Source organism: Medicago sativa, chromosome 3 (genome assembly GCF_051527215.1).
Source record: "Medicago sativa cultivar Bolivia chromosome 3, Bolivia_mono, whole genome shotgun sequence".
Classification (NCBI taxonomy): domain Eukaryota; kingdom Viridiplantae; phylum Streptophyta; class Magnoliopsida; order Fabales; family Fabaceae; genus Medicago; species Medicago sativa.
The window spans coordinates 96,114,767-96,128,144 of NC_140751.1; the positions used below are offsets into that span (position 1 = coordinate 96,114,767).

Consider the following 13,378-nt stretch of genomic DNA (forward strand, 5'->3'; position numbering starts at 1 on the left):
AAGATAACATTACATATGGCTATACGTAGACCCCACGATGAACATCATGTTGTGGTTGTGCGCACGTACTACGAGGAAAACACAATTGTCAATTGATTCCTTTTTGCCACTAACAGTTCATCTTTCCATTCAAACGTATAATTTACCATATAGATCTGTGACCTGTTAATAGAAAACTAAATCCAGTAAACTAGATCATGTAGCATTAAATAAATAATTAATGGGTAATTAATGCAGTACTTACCTAACATAATTAAAGGATTTAACAGCCCACAACCTCATTGCAAATGATAAACAAATTACTCTGCTAATCTGAAGATTCATTAAAACTCAACACATGGAATCAGCAAACAGAAATTGGCAATGTGTAGTCATTGTTCTGTTTATATGAAAGATGATAATGACCAAACACCTTTTGCAACATTAAGATTTCTCAATTGTTCATGCCATACCACCACTAATAAACAGCAGGGTTTTAAAAAAAACTGTTTGCCACCATGATTGTGACAGTGACATTAAGGTTTTTTATATCGCGCAGGCTGTATTAGGATCGCAATTGCAACCATATCAGCTATAATTCTGTCCGCAATTTATCGCAATATCAAAGATGTCCATGGACCCTTGATTTAAAAAACTTGGCAATGGAGGTATGGTGACTACACTACACAATAGTGTCTATTATTTTTCATGGTTGATGGATTCATGCTCATGCCAAAGAAACTGAATCAGCACTTGGCAGATACCCAAAACAACAAAAGAACCTAAAGATAAACTTAAACTAGAGTTACTTGTACAATAATCTACTGAGATTTCAATAAGCAATTACCATTACATCAGTGATAACAAAACAGTTACTACACCAAAAGACCAATGTAGTTAAGCTGTTGAGGCTAATTTCATCGTTCATAGACTCTCCTCTGCTCTCCATCAACTGCAATTCGTCAAAATGGAAGGCTCTTAGATGTCGAACTTGAAGTGAGTGAAGCAAAACGCTCGGAAGGAACAAAATCTTGACGCAAGTTAGCCCTCTTGACAATTTTCATCATGTTGTTCTGCAAGCTCTGCTGAACTAACTGCTTCACTGCTTTCTTTTCATCACTCATCATATTCACCTCCTCCATTAAACACTCTTTACCTCCTCCATCTGTCTTCACAAAAGAAGACGAAGAAGCACAAATAGGCGCAGAGACAGTTAAACCTAAGTTTCCACCATCACTTCTCCCAGAAACCTGCTTCCCTTTATCTAGCCTAAAACATTGCAATATCCTTGATGCCCTTTTCTGTGCCAAGGCACTACCCACAAGCGTCAGCTCAAGCAATGACGATACAATTCCTGCTTCAATCATGGCTTGCCTATCAGCATAAGCTTTATGTGCCATAATCATCAAAATGTATGAAGCCTTCTCTTGACATTCAGGTGAATCTGTCCAATTCAATACATCAACCAAAATTGCGATTGCATCCTTAACAGCACTAATAGCTTTTCTACCCTCGGGACTCGACACCAAATTGCTCAGAATTGAAAGGACTCTCTCACTCACTTCCATGTCTTCTATCGAGCTTATCAAAAACGCGACCATATCAGTTTCCAAAACAAATGAAATATTCGTCTGATTGATCGATAGATTGTAAAGAGCCCGAAGAGCATCTTGTTTAACTTGAGAACTACTTTTACTACTATTATCTAAATTTTTCAGAGTTCTAACTAGGAAGGGTATTGCACCAGAGGATCCAATTATTGGTTTGTTAGAATCCAAAGCACTTAATCCAAGGAAATTTGCAACAATTGCCTCAGAAACCGATGAATCAACAACACAAGGTGATTCAATCAGCTTCAGCATCTTGTGAACAGCACCAATTTTAACAATCGCTGCTTTATTTCTGCAAAAAATCCACAGAAACAAATAAAGATTAAACACAAAAATTTCACGGAAATTAATCAAGCAAAAAATAGCAAAAATTACAATAAAATTAGAAATGTATAAACCACAAAATTAAGAATATGATAAATTCATGATTGGATCAAATTGAAAATTCGTCATGCATAACAAAAATTTACGAAGATTATAGAACAATGAATCGTTGCAAATTGAAATCACATTCTCAGAGAGAGAAACTTACGCATCGTTGGCGATTCCGAGATTGAGTAAAGCATATAGAGAATCAATCTGAGAATGAAGATCTTCTGAATCAAGCATCCCAACGAGAGGAGAAATTGCCCCGAGCATTGCGAGTGTGCCTCTCGCTTCGGAATCTTCTTTCGTCAATGATCTTACTCTCGCCGCTGCCATTCGCCGCTTCGTCGAGTCTTCTCCGCGTAAATCCTTAACCACATGCTTCATCTCCGTTAATGTCTCTTCCTTCTTCTTCGATTCCGCATTTGTTTCATGAACCTGTATGTTCAGAAGATCCAATAGCTTCTCCGTCTTCTCTTCTCGCACTTCTCCGCGTAACTCCTTCACGGTTGCCGTCGACGCGACAGAGCTAATTTCTTCTTCGCGGTGGTAATGTCGGTGGTGTCGAGAGGCTCCGCCGCAGCTTAAGGCGTCGAAAATGATGCGGCGGAAGGATGAGGCGGAGAAGCGGAAGTTACCGGCGGTAGTGTTTTTCGCATGGTGGTGATGATCGAGAACAATTGAATCAACGTTGCTCCGGTGACACTTAGCCATTTCTCTGATGAACTACATTGCACAGAAGAAGTTCATCGGAGAGAAAAAGGAAAACGAAAAATAATTTAATTTTTAGGGATTTTGGTTCCCGAGGATGGATGGAGTAGTTGTCAACTGTGTGTGAGTCTTTGAGGGTGTGTGGCAAGTTTTGGAGGGAGCGCCAAATAAGAAGTAGTGCAATTTTGGTTTTGGAATCTTTTTATTTTGAGTAAATTACACTCGCCTTCCCTCAAAGATGCTTGAATTACACTCCCCTCTCCTCTTATGTTAAAATACACTCCCCTCTCTTGATAAATAAAATTTACACTCCCCTCCCTTATAAGATGCTTGAATTACAACTCTCTCCCTTAATAATTAAATATGCACTACACTTTAATCTATTTTAACATAAACAAATATTTTTATGATTTATAATAATTTTGAACCATCATTTAAAAAAATTAATTCATTTCTTTATAATTTAAATGTCAATGATAATTAAATTTAATATTTTGCTATTGATTTGATAATTTAGAGTATAAAATTAACTTTTAAATAACCATGTTTTATTGTCTTTAGTAATTTTTCACATATTTTAATTTTATTTTTGGTTGTTTCACATTTTATATTAGGGTTTAAAACTACATGTTAATGAAATTGTGAATAAAAAATAGCGAAAAATATGTATTTAATTTTTATTCTATTAAAATAGACCCGTAATATTATTTTTTCGAAGTGTGTTAGATTGTTATTATTATTCTAGATTATTTGAAATAAAAAATAAATATTGAGGAAGTAAAATGTAGATTTTAAAATAAGGGGTGAGGGGAATGTAATTCAAGCTTCTCTTAGGGGAGGGGAGTGAAAAGTTTTCTAATATGTTTTGAATAAGAGGGGAGAGGAGAGTATATTTTAACATAAAAGGGGAGGGAAGTGTAATTCAAGTATATTTGAAGGGAGGGGAGAGTAATTTACTCTTTTATTTTTCATATCAAACAAATTCGATCAATATTTTTTTTCGAGTAAATTACACTTCCCTCCCATTAAAGATGCTTGAATTACACTCCCATTCCCTCTTATGTTAAAATATACACTCTCATTCCCTCTTATTCAAAACATATTAGAAAATATTTCACTCCCCTCCCCTAGGAGAAGGTTGACTTAAATTCCTCTCCCCTCTTATGTTAAAATCTACACATAACTCCCTCGATAATTTTTTTTATTTTTAATAATATAGCTAAAAAATAATAATCTAACACACTTCGAATAAAAATAGTATTGCAGGTGTATTTTAATATAATCAAAATTTAAATACATATTTTTCGCTATTGTTTATTCACAATTTCATTCACATATAGTTTTAAACCCTATTATAAAATATGAAACAACCAAAAATAAAATTAAAATATGTGAAAAATTACTAAAGAAAATAAAGTATGGTTATTTAAAAGTTAATTTTATACTCAAAATTATAAAATTAATAGCAAAATATTTAAATTTAATTATCATTGATATTTAAATTAAAAAGAAATGAATTTATTTTTCTTAAATGGTGGTTCAAAATTAGTATATATCATAACAATATTTATTTATGTTAAAATAGATTAAAGTGTAGTGCATATTTAATTATTAAGGGAGGGGTTTGGAATTCAAGCATCTTATAAGGGAGGGGAGTATAAATTTTACTTTTCAAGGGAGAAAAGTGTATATCTATATAATATAAATTTACCACCTATTCCAAGGCCTCTTCTCTTCTTTTCTTGACAAGTGTCACCATTTTTAAAGGTTTTAAGGTTTCATTCAAAGAGCGACATGTGGCGCTCTAATCTTTTTCTATTCTAATGTTTTATTTATGGAAATGTTATAATTCAAATTTTTTATTGGAAGACCAATTAAATTGTGTTATTATATGTTATTTTTTTATGGAAATGTTACAATTCAATGTTTTTTTTTGAAAGACCAATGATATTGTATTATTATATTATTTGTATAATCGTGTAATGTAGTGTTTAATTATCATATTAAGAAATGAAATTTTAACGAGATTGTTTTATATAATATGATATTTCATTTATAACATGAAAATCTATATTATATAAATTTAATAATAATTTTTCTAATACAAAGTATTATTGTAACATTGAAAGATTGATACCCTATCAAATTCTTTGAGTTTTGGCCAATCCATTTTTTTTATGAACTAAAGAAACTGATGAAATAAACTAACTTTTATTCTTATTATTCATGATGGTAATGTAATAATAATATTGAGAGACAATTTTATTATTATATATTTTATAACTAATATCAAGGAGTGTTTTTTTATGAAGTAAATTAAAAAAAAATGAAATTTAACCAGATTGTTTAAAATAATATCATATTTCAATTATAATATATTTTTTGTTTTGGCTGATTGGGGAAAAAAATACGATGCAATGAAATCAAAGTAGAAATGGTAGCATCATGGCTATTGGAGAAGATATTATTTCATTGTGATGTGTATTGTTTTATTTGACTGGAAAAAAAAAAGTTTTGGAATTAATTGGGATTGAATGGTATATTATTGAAACGGATCCTTAAACATATTCCTTGCTAATCACCATTAAGATCATATTAAAACATTCTAAAATAAACCTTAGACTTTTTTTTAAGGAAAAATAAACCATAGACTTATTTATTTCAATTTGTGTGGTTTATTACACCCCTTTCTTTACAATCCGAGCAAAAAAAAAAAAAAGCAACTTTATATCTATTAATTTTTTTTCGGCTACAGTCCTATTGATATCATTCAATCAAAACCAGAAAAAAAATTATTATATTTTGCTTAATAGCTAAGACATGAGCTCGAATTTGATTGGTCAAGTTAAGTGTGGTTGTTTTACATAATTGTCCTCTAAAATCTATTATAAATTAGACCTATTAACCAACACTTTCTTCACACCACAACTCCTTCTCTTTCTATTTCATTTCTTTCTCTTTGCGTCCTTTTCTTATCTCTCTACTAAATCGAAATGGCCCAAAGATTGACTTGATCTCTGATATATCCCTTCTAAAGAAAGCTAGAAAATCAGGGTTCGAGTCGTTCGCCTTTGGTTTGTGAGGGATATGAAAAAAGACCAACTTCCTTTCTCCTTAGAAATGATTCTAATGGACAATAATGTTGTTTAACTCAATTTTTTTGTTTATATTTTTATATCCTCTTTTCTATTATGTCTTATTTTTTTTAGTCTTTTTTTGTTTCAATTTTTTTATTTGCAATTATATTAGATCATTTCTGTTTTTTTATCACTAAAAATGATACCAATCGAATTCGTTTCTGATATCTCCCATTCGCATCAAGAAACTTGGAGTATCGATGGTCGAATCATGGTTGATTTATTTACATTTTTTTTGTTTATATTCTTATATCTGCTTTTCTATTATATTTTTTTTATCCATCTGTTTTTTTCGTTTATATTCTTATATCTTCATGATTCTTTGCACGTCTTTGATTTATAATTTATTCATTTACTTTTTCATGAAATATAAATATTTATTTTAGTTTGTTTTCTTCATTTATTTTCTATTGGGACTTATTGAGCTTAACTTTATTCTTTTTGTCTTAATGATATAGATATATTAGTCTTAAAAGATTATCCAAAAAAAGAACTGCAATAGTGGGAGAGCTGATCCAAAAAGAACAGGGGGCTTTGTATTAGCGGGCATATACTGGCGGATATACTAGCATATTTGATATTTTCAGTTGGATGTATATATCACAATTAATGTAATTTCTAACTATTGACATAATTTATATATAATCAATGAAATTTGAAATATTACATTTAAAATATTACATTTGCCCCAAATTACATGTCGTTTTGCGAGGCAACTCAGAAAACATCTAAAACTACTACAACATCATAAAATCAAGAATCATACGGTAGTTTACAAAGTATACTGACAACGGATAACTCGGATTCAAATGTCTAATACTCTCGACATCTCTCCAAGTTCTTTGCATGCAACATAATTTGTGCTATTGGAAATAGCGATTTAATTCCCATTAATTCACTTTCATTCAAATTGATTTGGTGAGATTCAAAAACAAAGAAATTAATTCCCATTTATTTAATTGATTTTTTATATCTTTAAAATGAGGTGTTCAACCAACATACTGTATATAGTGTGACATAAATGGTAGATATATTGGACTCCTTAATCATTTTGTTTAGGTTTTTTTTTCATCGGTGCGTATTAAAAACATTTGTTAGAGGAGATGAACCCCTTATATGAATCTTAGTATCTCGAGATGATTAATCTCCGCTGTAGTGCAAGAAAAATATCTTTGATTTGTTAAAAAAAAATACCTTTGATTTACTCATTAAAAAATATGCGGCATTTAGGTTCAATTTATTCTACCATGATTAATTTTCAAACATGTAATTGCTCTATCTCTTAATCACTCTCATTGTTTTTTTTATCACTCATTATTTGATTGTTTCAACGCCTCGCTTGACGGCGATAGCACTAAGAGTTAGTTGAAAGCATTTACAAACCACTTTTTTTTTTTTGCTTGATTTTTGTACGTGCTGGTATGTTATGTGAAACCTTTTAGGTCTTATCTCAAGTAACTCCCTTTTTCCCAATTAAGTCTTATTAAAAACTCAATGTTTTTATAATATGGACTTGGAGCAAGACATGTTTTTGTATTATAATACGAGGGAAATGTAACCCAAACTTCTTTTAAGGAAAGGGAGTGTATCTTTTAACATAAGAGAGGAATGAACTATGGTTCAAGCTTCTCTTAAATGAGGTGAGAATAATTTGCTCTAACAAAATTTGTAGTAAATAGATGATAATATTCACACAATCTAAAAAGAGTTGTTCATCAAAAGAAAATAAACTTTTCTACAATTTAACATTTACAATTTAAAAAGAGTTTTTCGCAAAAAATCTAAAGAGTTGTAGATATTTAAATATGAAAAAAATTCATAAATCTACATAACTTTCATTATAGGGTTGCTTTTTTTTCTCAAGAGAAAATATCTGAAAATGTGAAACTCCACGAATTGACAAATCAATATTTGAGTAGGCTTGGCCTCTTGGTGTTGTCTTACCAACATGGTATGCAAAATTGACATATAATTGAGTTTAATCACGTAGTAATCTTCAGCAGAAAAACGGGCAACCAAAAAAAGAGTTGTTAAAAGAAAGTGATCTTTTAGCACACTTAACAAACTGTGACTCAATTACTAGCTGAGTTGTTGTTATAGTTGTAGAGAGGATATGATACAGTTATGAAGCTTTGCAATATTGGTCTGAAGGGTTGCATTAATTGGATTTTCTTTGTATATTTTAGGACAAATAAAATTAGATAGTGTTGAAGGGTTTTAGTTGAATGCATATATTTAATAATACATGAGAGTGAAGAAGTGAGCAAACATATAAATGAAAATATGGTGGCCGCAATTTTCTTAGATTGAGAGAGCAGACCTTTAGAAGGGAAGATGAAGAAGCTTCCGGAGTAGTAAAACCCCGCCCAATTTTTTGGCGGTGGCCTGGGTTTGAACCGCGGATCTTGCATATATTATGCATTGTCCATACCAACTGAGTTAAGCTCACGAGGACAAACCCCGCCCAGTTTGTTTCAGAGTGTGCTGTTTTAGGTTGTTTATTTATGTTTTTTTTTCTTTTATTATATCCATCTAATGGCTAATATTAAGTGAAGAAGAGAGAAGGAGATAAATTTTGAAGGAGAGGATCCAATTCCCTTTTTCTTTGCGTACTTTTTGTGTCTCTCTATTAAATCGAAATGGCCCCGAAGATTGACTTGATCTCTGATATATCCCCTTCTAAAGAAAATTGGACTATCAGGGTTCGAGTCGTTCGCCTTTGGTTTGTGAGGGATATGAAAAAAGGACCAACTTCCTTTCTCCTTAGAAATGGTTCTAATGTCTTTTTTTTTCAGTCTTTTTTTTTTGTTTCTATTTTTTTTAACCGCAATTATATTAGATTATTTCTGATTTTGATCAATAAAAATGATGCCAATCAAATTCGTTTCTGATATCTCCCATTCGCATCAAGAAACTTGGAGTGTCGATGGTCGAATCATGGTTGATTTATTTACATTTTATTTTTTATAATCTAATATTAACTTTTCTATTATATTTATTTATCCATTTATTTATTTTTTGTTTTTATGATATTTTTATCCGCATTTAAATTTAATGAGCCGAATCTTGAGAGTTTATGATATCCTTTTTTTTAAGTTAGTTATATCACATATGTAATGGTATAAAATGTTTTTCTCCAAACCGTGATCTTTTATGAGATCCATTTTTTTTTAAGTAAATTAATTGTATCACATATGTATGGTGTATAATGTTTTTAATATCTATATTAAAATTGCTTTTTTATTTGATAAGGTGATCGAATCAATGCGTCTGTTAGACGTACACTCATATACAAGTATGAGAAAAAGTTGAGCGAGGACCGTGTCTTCTCCATATGGAATTTTGGTGTTGCCTCGAATGTGGGATCATATAAGACAACGAGACACCCTCATAAGATTAACTTTCAATATGGTACCAAAATAAAACAGTGCGATTATAAGTTTGTTCCTGCTAGCATCTATGTGATCGGTGACCTTCCCGAAATCATTCAATCCCAATATGATACGGATTACTTGATTGGTAAGTTGTTTTTTTTATGTTTGTTTAACGTTGATTTTTTTAGTGTTTTTTTTATTTAGACATGTCACGCTGCTAATTAATATATTATTGTCAAATTTACCCAAAAAAAAATAAATATGAATCAATTTAATGTCATTTCATCAATTTTTTTTTTTGTAAATAGCCGATTGTATTTTAACGTTCATATTATGTGAAAAAATATAGGCTTCAAAAATATAGCCGATTGTATTTTCACACCCACAGATAATGCAAACATCATAAGGTTAATGCATGACCTACTGTCAACTCCACAAAACTGTCATATATTGCTTTCCACTATGTATATCTTGATTAATTTGTTCACATTTTCTGTTCTTTAATTGATTAATTTTTCACGTTATCTAGATTAATGAGCATTCATGACATCATTTTGTAGCAGTTCCTACATCTATTTATTTTCGTGTTAAATAAATAATGGCTTGGGAAATCCTTTACAAATAAGATTATTTTTTTAGTTTGAGTTAAGCTGAAAGAAGCTTTTTTGATTAAGAATTGAGACGTAACTTTAATATCATTTTTTCCGTTGCATTGCATATATTCTCTTACTAGAGCCCAAGCAACTTTAATCCATTGCATATATTTTTCCCCCTGGGAATCGATCCCGGTATTCCCCGGGTACGTCCTTGGAAGTAGCTCTTTGCCACTAGAGCCCAAGCAACTTGGTTATAATGATATGTTTTTTTTAAGGTCATAACATGTTGTAATTTTCATTAATGAGAATTAGAACATATGGCGTGTCATTATGCAACTTTAAAAGGAAAATGCACTTAAAATGCATTAAGAGGTAACATAAAACTTCAAAGTAAAAACATGTCTCCACTGATATATGCTTTGTTAGTGTTGTCTCCACTACACTTTTCTTTGCGTACTCCTTTGTTGTTGTTTTTGAAGCAACACAAGTCAAATACTGCTTAGAATTCTGGGATGACGAGTTTAGCATCAGGGTGCAAATGACATGGACGAGACAAATATTTTTATAAAAGTTTCTTAGAAAAATAATTTATCTCAAATGGTTGTGAGATCAGTTATCTCTCTTTTTCTCAAAATGAAAAGCTTATGCAAAGGAAGTGGAGAGAAACTACTCATGTTATTGTTGAAGATGTGAAGAAAAACAATATTTCACTAATAAAAAATAGGGATAAGGGTGATACATTTTAAGACTATTACACATTAAGAAATTTATCACATTCCAACCTTGATGACAAGGTTGTTTTCAAGGGGTGTGTTTTTTAGGATATAGTACATGCTGATTAGAGTAGTTTAAGTAGTTAAGAGGAACTTTTTTTAGGATATAGTAAAGAACAAACTAAGAGTTACTAACTCTACGATACCATTCAAAATTTTCCACATTTTTTAGGCTAATATGTTTAAATATAAAGGAGTCTCATATAAAGCTAATATTTTTTCTTTCTCTTCAACGTGCACACATATGCATGCAAAGGTGTTAATATTAATTTTGTGACTTTACATTTAATATGTAGATCTGTGTATCAGAGACGATGACTTGAAGAACCTGTGTTTGATTGAAATTGAAATGCTACTTCAGGAAAACGGACGGTCGCTTACTGACTTCAAATCTATGCCCAGGCCAAACACAGCAGACATGCTAACTTTAACAAACAAGCTTATCGTTGATGAGCTAAATTACGACTAAGATTAACTGGAAAAGACACACGCTGATATGCTATTGATGTTGGCTGATGAACAAAGATGTGTGCATGACAAGATCATGGAGTCCGTTGGTTCTGACGACGGTGGTTTCTTTTTCTTATATGGTTACAGTGGTACTGGAAAAACCTTTATATGGAAAACATTGTTGGCGGTTGTTACAACGAAGGGATTAATTGTATTGAATGTTGCATCCATCGGTACAACGGCTCTTCTATTACCAGGTGGAAGAACCGCGCACTCGATGCTGACAGTCCCTATTGAGATTAATGAGGCATCATCGCTTACGATGGAAAAGGATAGTCCTAGGGCAGACCTGGTGTGTGCTGCAAAGTTGATAATTTGGGATGAGGCTCCAATGATGCACCGATGGTGTTTTGAGGCAGTTGACCGATCAATGCGTGATATCATGTCCAAGAATGATCCCCTAAACGAGTTTAGACCTTTTGGTGGAATGACAGTAGTTTTAGGTGGTGATTTCAGGAAAATATTGCCTGTTGTCCAAAAAGGAACGAAGCAGGATATTGTTGATGCCCCAATCAATTCATCAAAGATATGGGCTTATTGTAATGTGTTGAGGCTTACTCTTAATATGAGATTGGGTGCATCTTCGGTACCTGTAGAGCAGGAAGAAATTGCTAATTTTGGCAAGTGGATACTATCAATTGGAGACGACAACGACACTTCGGATGAGAATGGTGAAATGAAGGTAGAAATTCCTGAAGATTTGCTCATATCGGACACAACAAATCTGTTGATGTCACTTATAGACTTTGTGTATCCCGATTTGAATGATAACCTTGGTGACCCGCTATTTTTCCAAGAAAGGGGAATACTCGCACCAACGCTTGGTTCAGTTGAGCATGTTAACGAATATATGATGTCACTGATTCCAGGTGAAGAGAAAGAGTATTTAAGCTCTAATTTTGTTTATCGATCGGGTGAAAATTCTTATGTCCAAAGCGATTGGTTCACAACGGTATTTCTTATTGGTATTAAGAGCTCTGAAATTCCAAATCACCGGTTGAAACTAAGGGTGGGATGTCCAGTTATGCTGATGAGAAACATCGATCAGGCCAATGGACTGTGTAATGGTACGAGGCTGACAGTTACACATCTAGGGAAGTGCACGATAGCTGCTACCGTAATTACAGGAAAAGGGCAGGTACCAGGGTATTCATTCCTAGGATGAATCTTATTCCGAGTGATCCAGGACTACCCTTCAAATTTAGGCGCAGGCAATTTTCATTGACGCATTGTTTTGCAATGACAATAAATAAAAGTCAGGGTCAATCTTTATCTCGAGTGGAAGTTTATCTTCCTAAGCCCGTGTTCACACATGGACAACTCTATGTCGCTGTCTCTCAAGTTACTTCTAGAAAATGTTTGAAGTTGCTCATCTTGGATGAAGATAATAATGTTTGGAAGGAGACCACAAATGTTGTGTATCGTGAAGTTCTTCAAAAAGAATGATCGTTGGTTATGTTTTAGAATTTGTTGTTGCTATAATTTAGAAAACTAAAGTTGTGTATTGTTTGGAAGTCATTTTTTTTTTAATTTCATTGTAAGGCGTACTGGTCATTACATGACATGCAATTTCTATATAAGCAGGTCCTCCTGCCATTGACTTTTAATTGATGCACTTTTCAGGTATAACAATACGCGAAACTTTTTTTTTTACATCGTTCTTACCCTAAAATACAATATTTACATTAGACCATTGGTTTTGTAAAAAATAAAAACAAATAACAATCGGCATTTCTGTAGCCCAAACTATATTTATACACACCCGCAAAAAAATTAATGTTTGCATTCACAGTCTAGGTGTATACATCTGACACTGACTATTATATATAAAAAATACAAAAATTTTAGTTTAGTTTTTATGATTAATAAAATACATTATGTCAACAAATAATAATATACAGTACGTCGGCGTATTTTTGCAAAAATATTACATATGCTAAGTTTAACAATGAGTACATCTTATACTACAAATAATTAGTATAAGTATAAATCTAAATACTTTAATCATTATGTGCAATGTTTAGATATTTCAAAATATATACAAAATTAACAAAATTAAGACGATATTTTTTTCCATATCAAATTTAAAATATAACCACACTTATAACTTTAAGATAACATAATATAAAATCTATACATTTGATCAAAAAAGTTTTTTATTTCCCCGTGCTTGGCACGGGTCACTATACTAGTTTTAACATAAGAGGGAGGGGAGTGTAATTCATGATTCTTTTAGGAGAGGAGAGTGTAATTTACTCTATTTTTTTATTACTAAATAAAAGATTTCAATGGTTTGGTCTACGTTTTAATGCAATAAATGTA

At 31.9% G+C, this 13,378-nt stretch overlaps 1 protein-coding gene across 1 annotated transcript; it reads right to left on the minus strand.

The window, feature by feature from the left end:
* Positions 1–655: 655 nt before the first annotated feature.
* LOC146942402 (U-box domain-containing protein 45-like) lies at positions 656–2,842 on the minus strand. The gene is made up of 2 exons (XM_085756360.1): positions 2,122–2,842; positions 656–1,881 (listed from the first exon to the last, which is right to left on the minus strand). The coding sequence occupies exons 1-2, from the start codon at positions 2,667–2,669 to the stop codon at positions 942–944; spliced, it is 1,488 nt and encodes a 495-aa protein (XP_085612486.1). The 5' UTR covers positions 2,670–2,842; the 3' UTR covers positions 656–941.
* Positions 2,843–13,378: the final 10,536 nt, after the last annotated feature.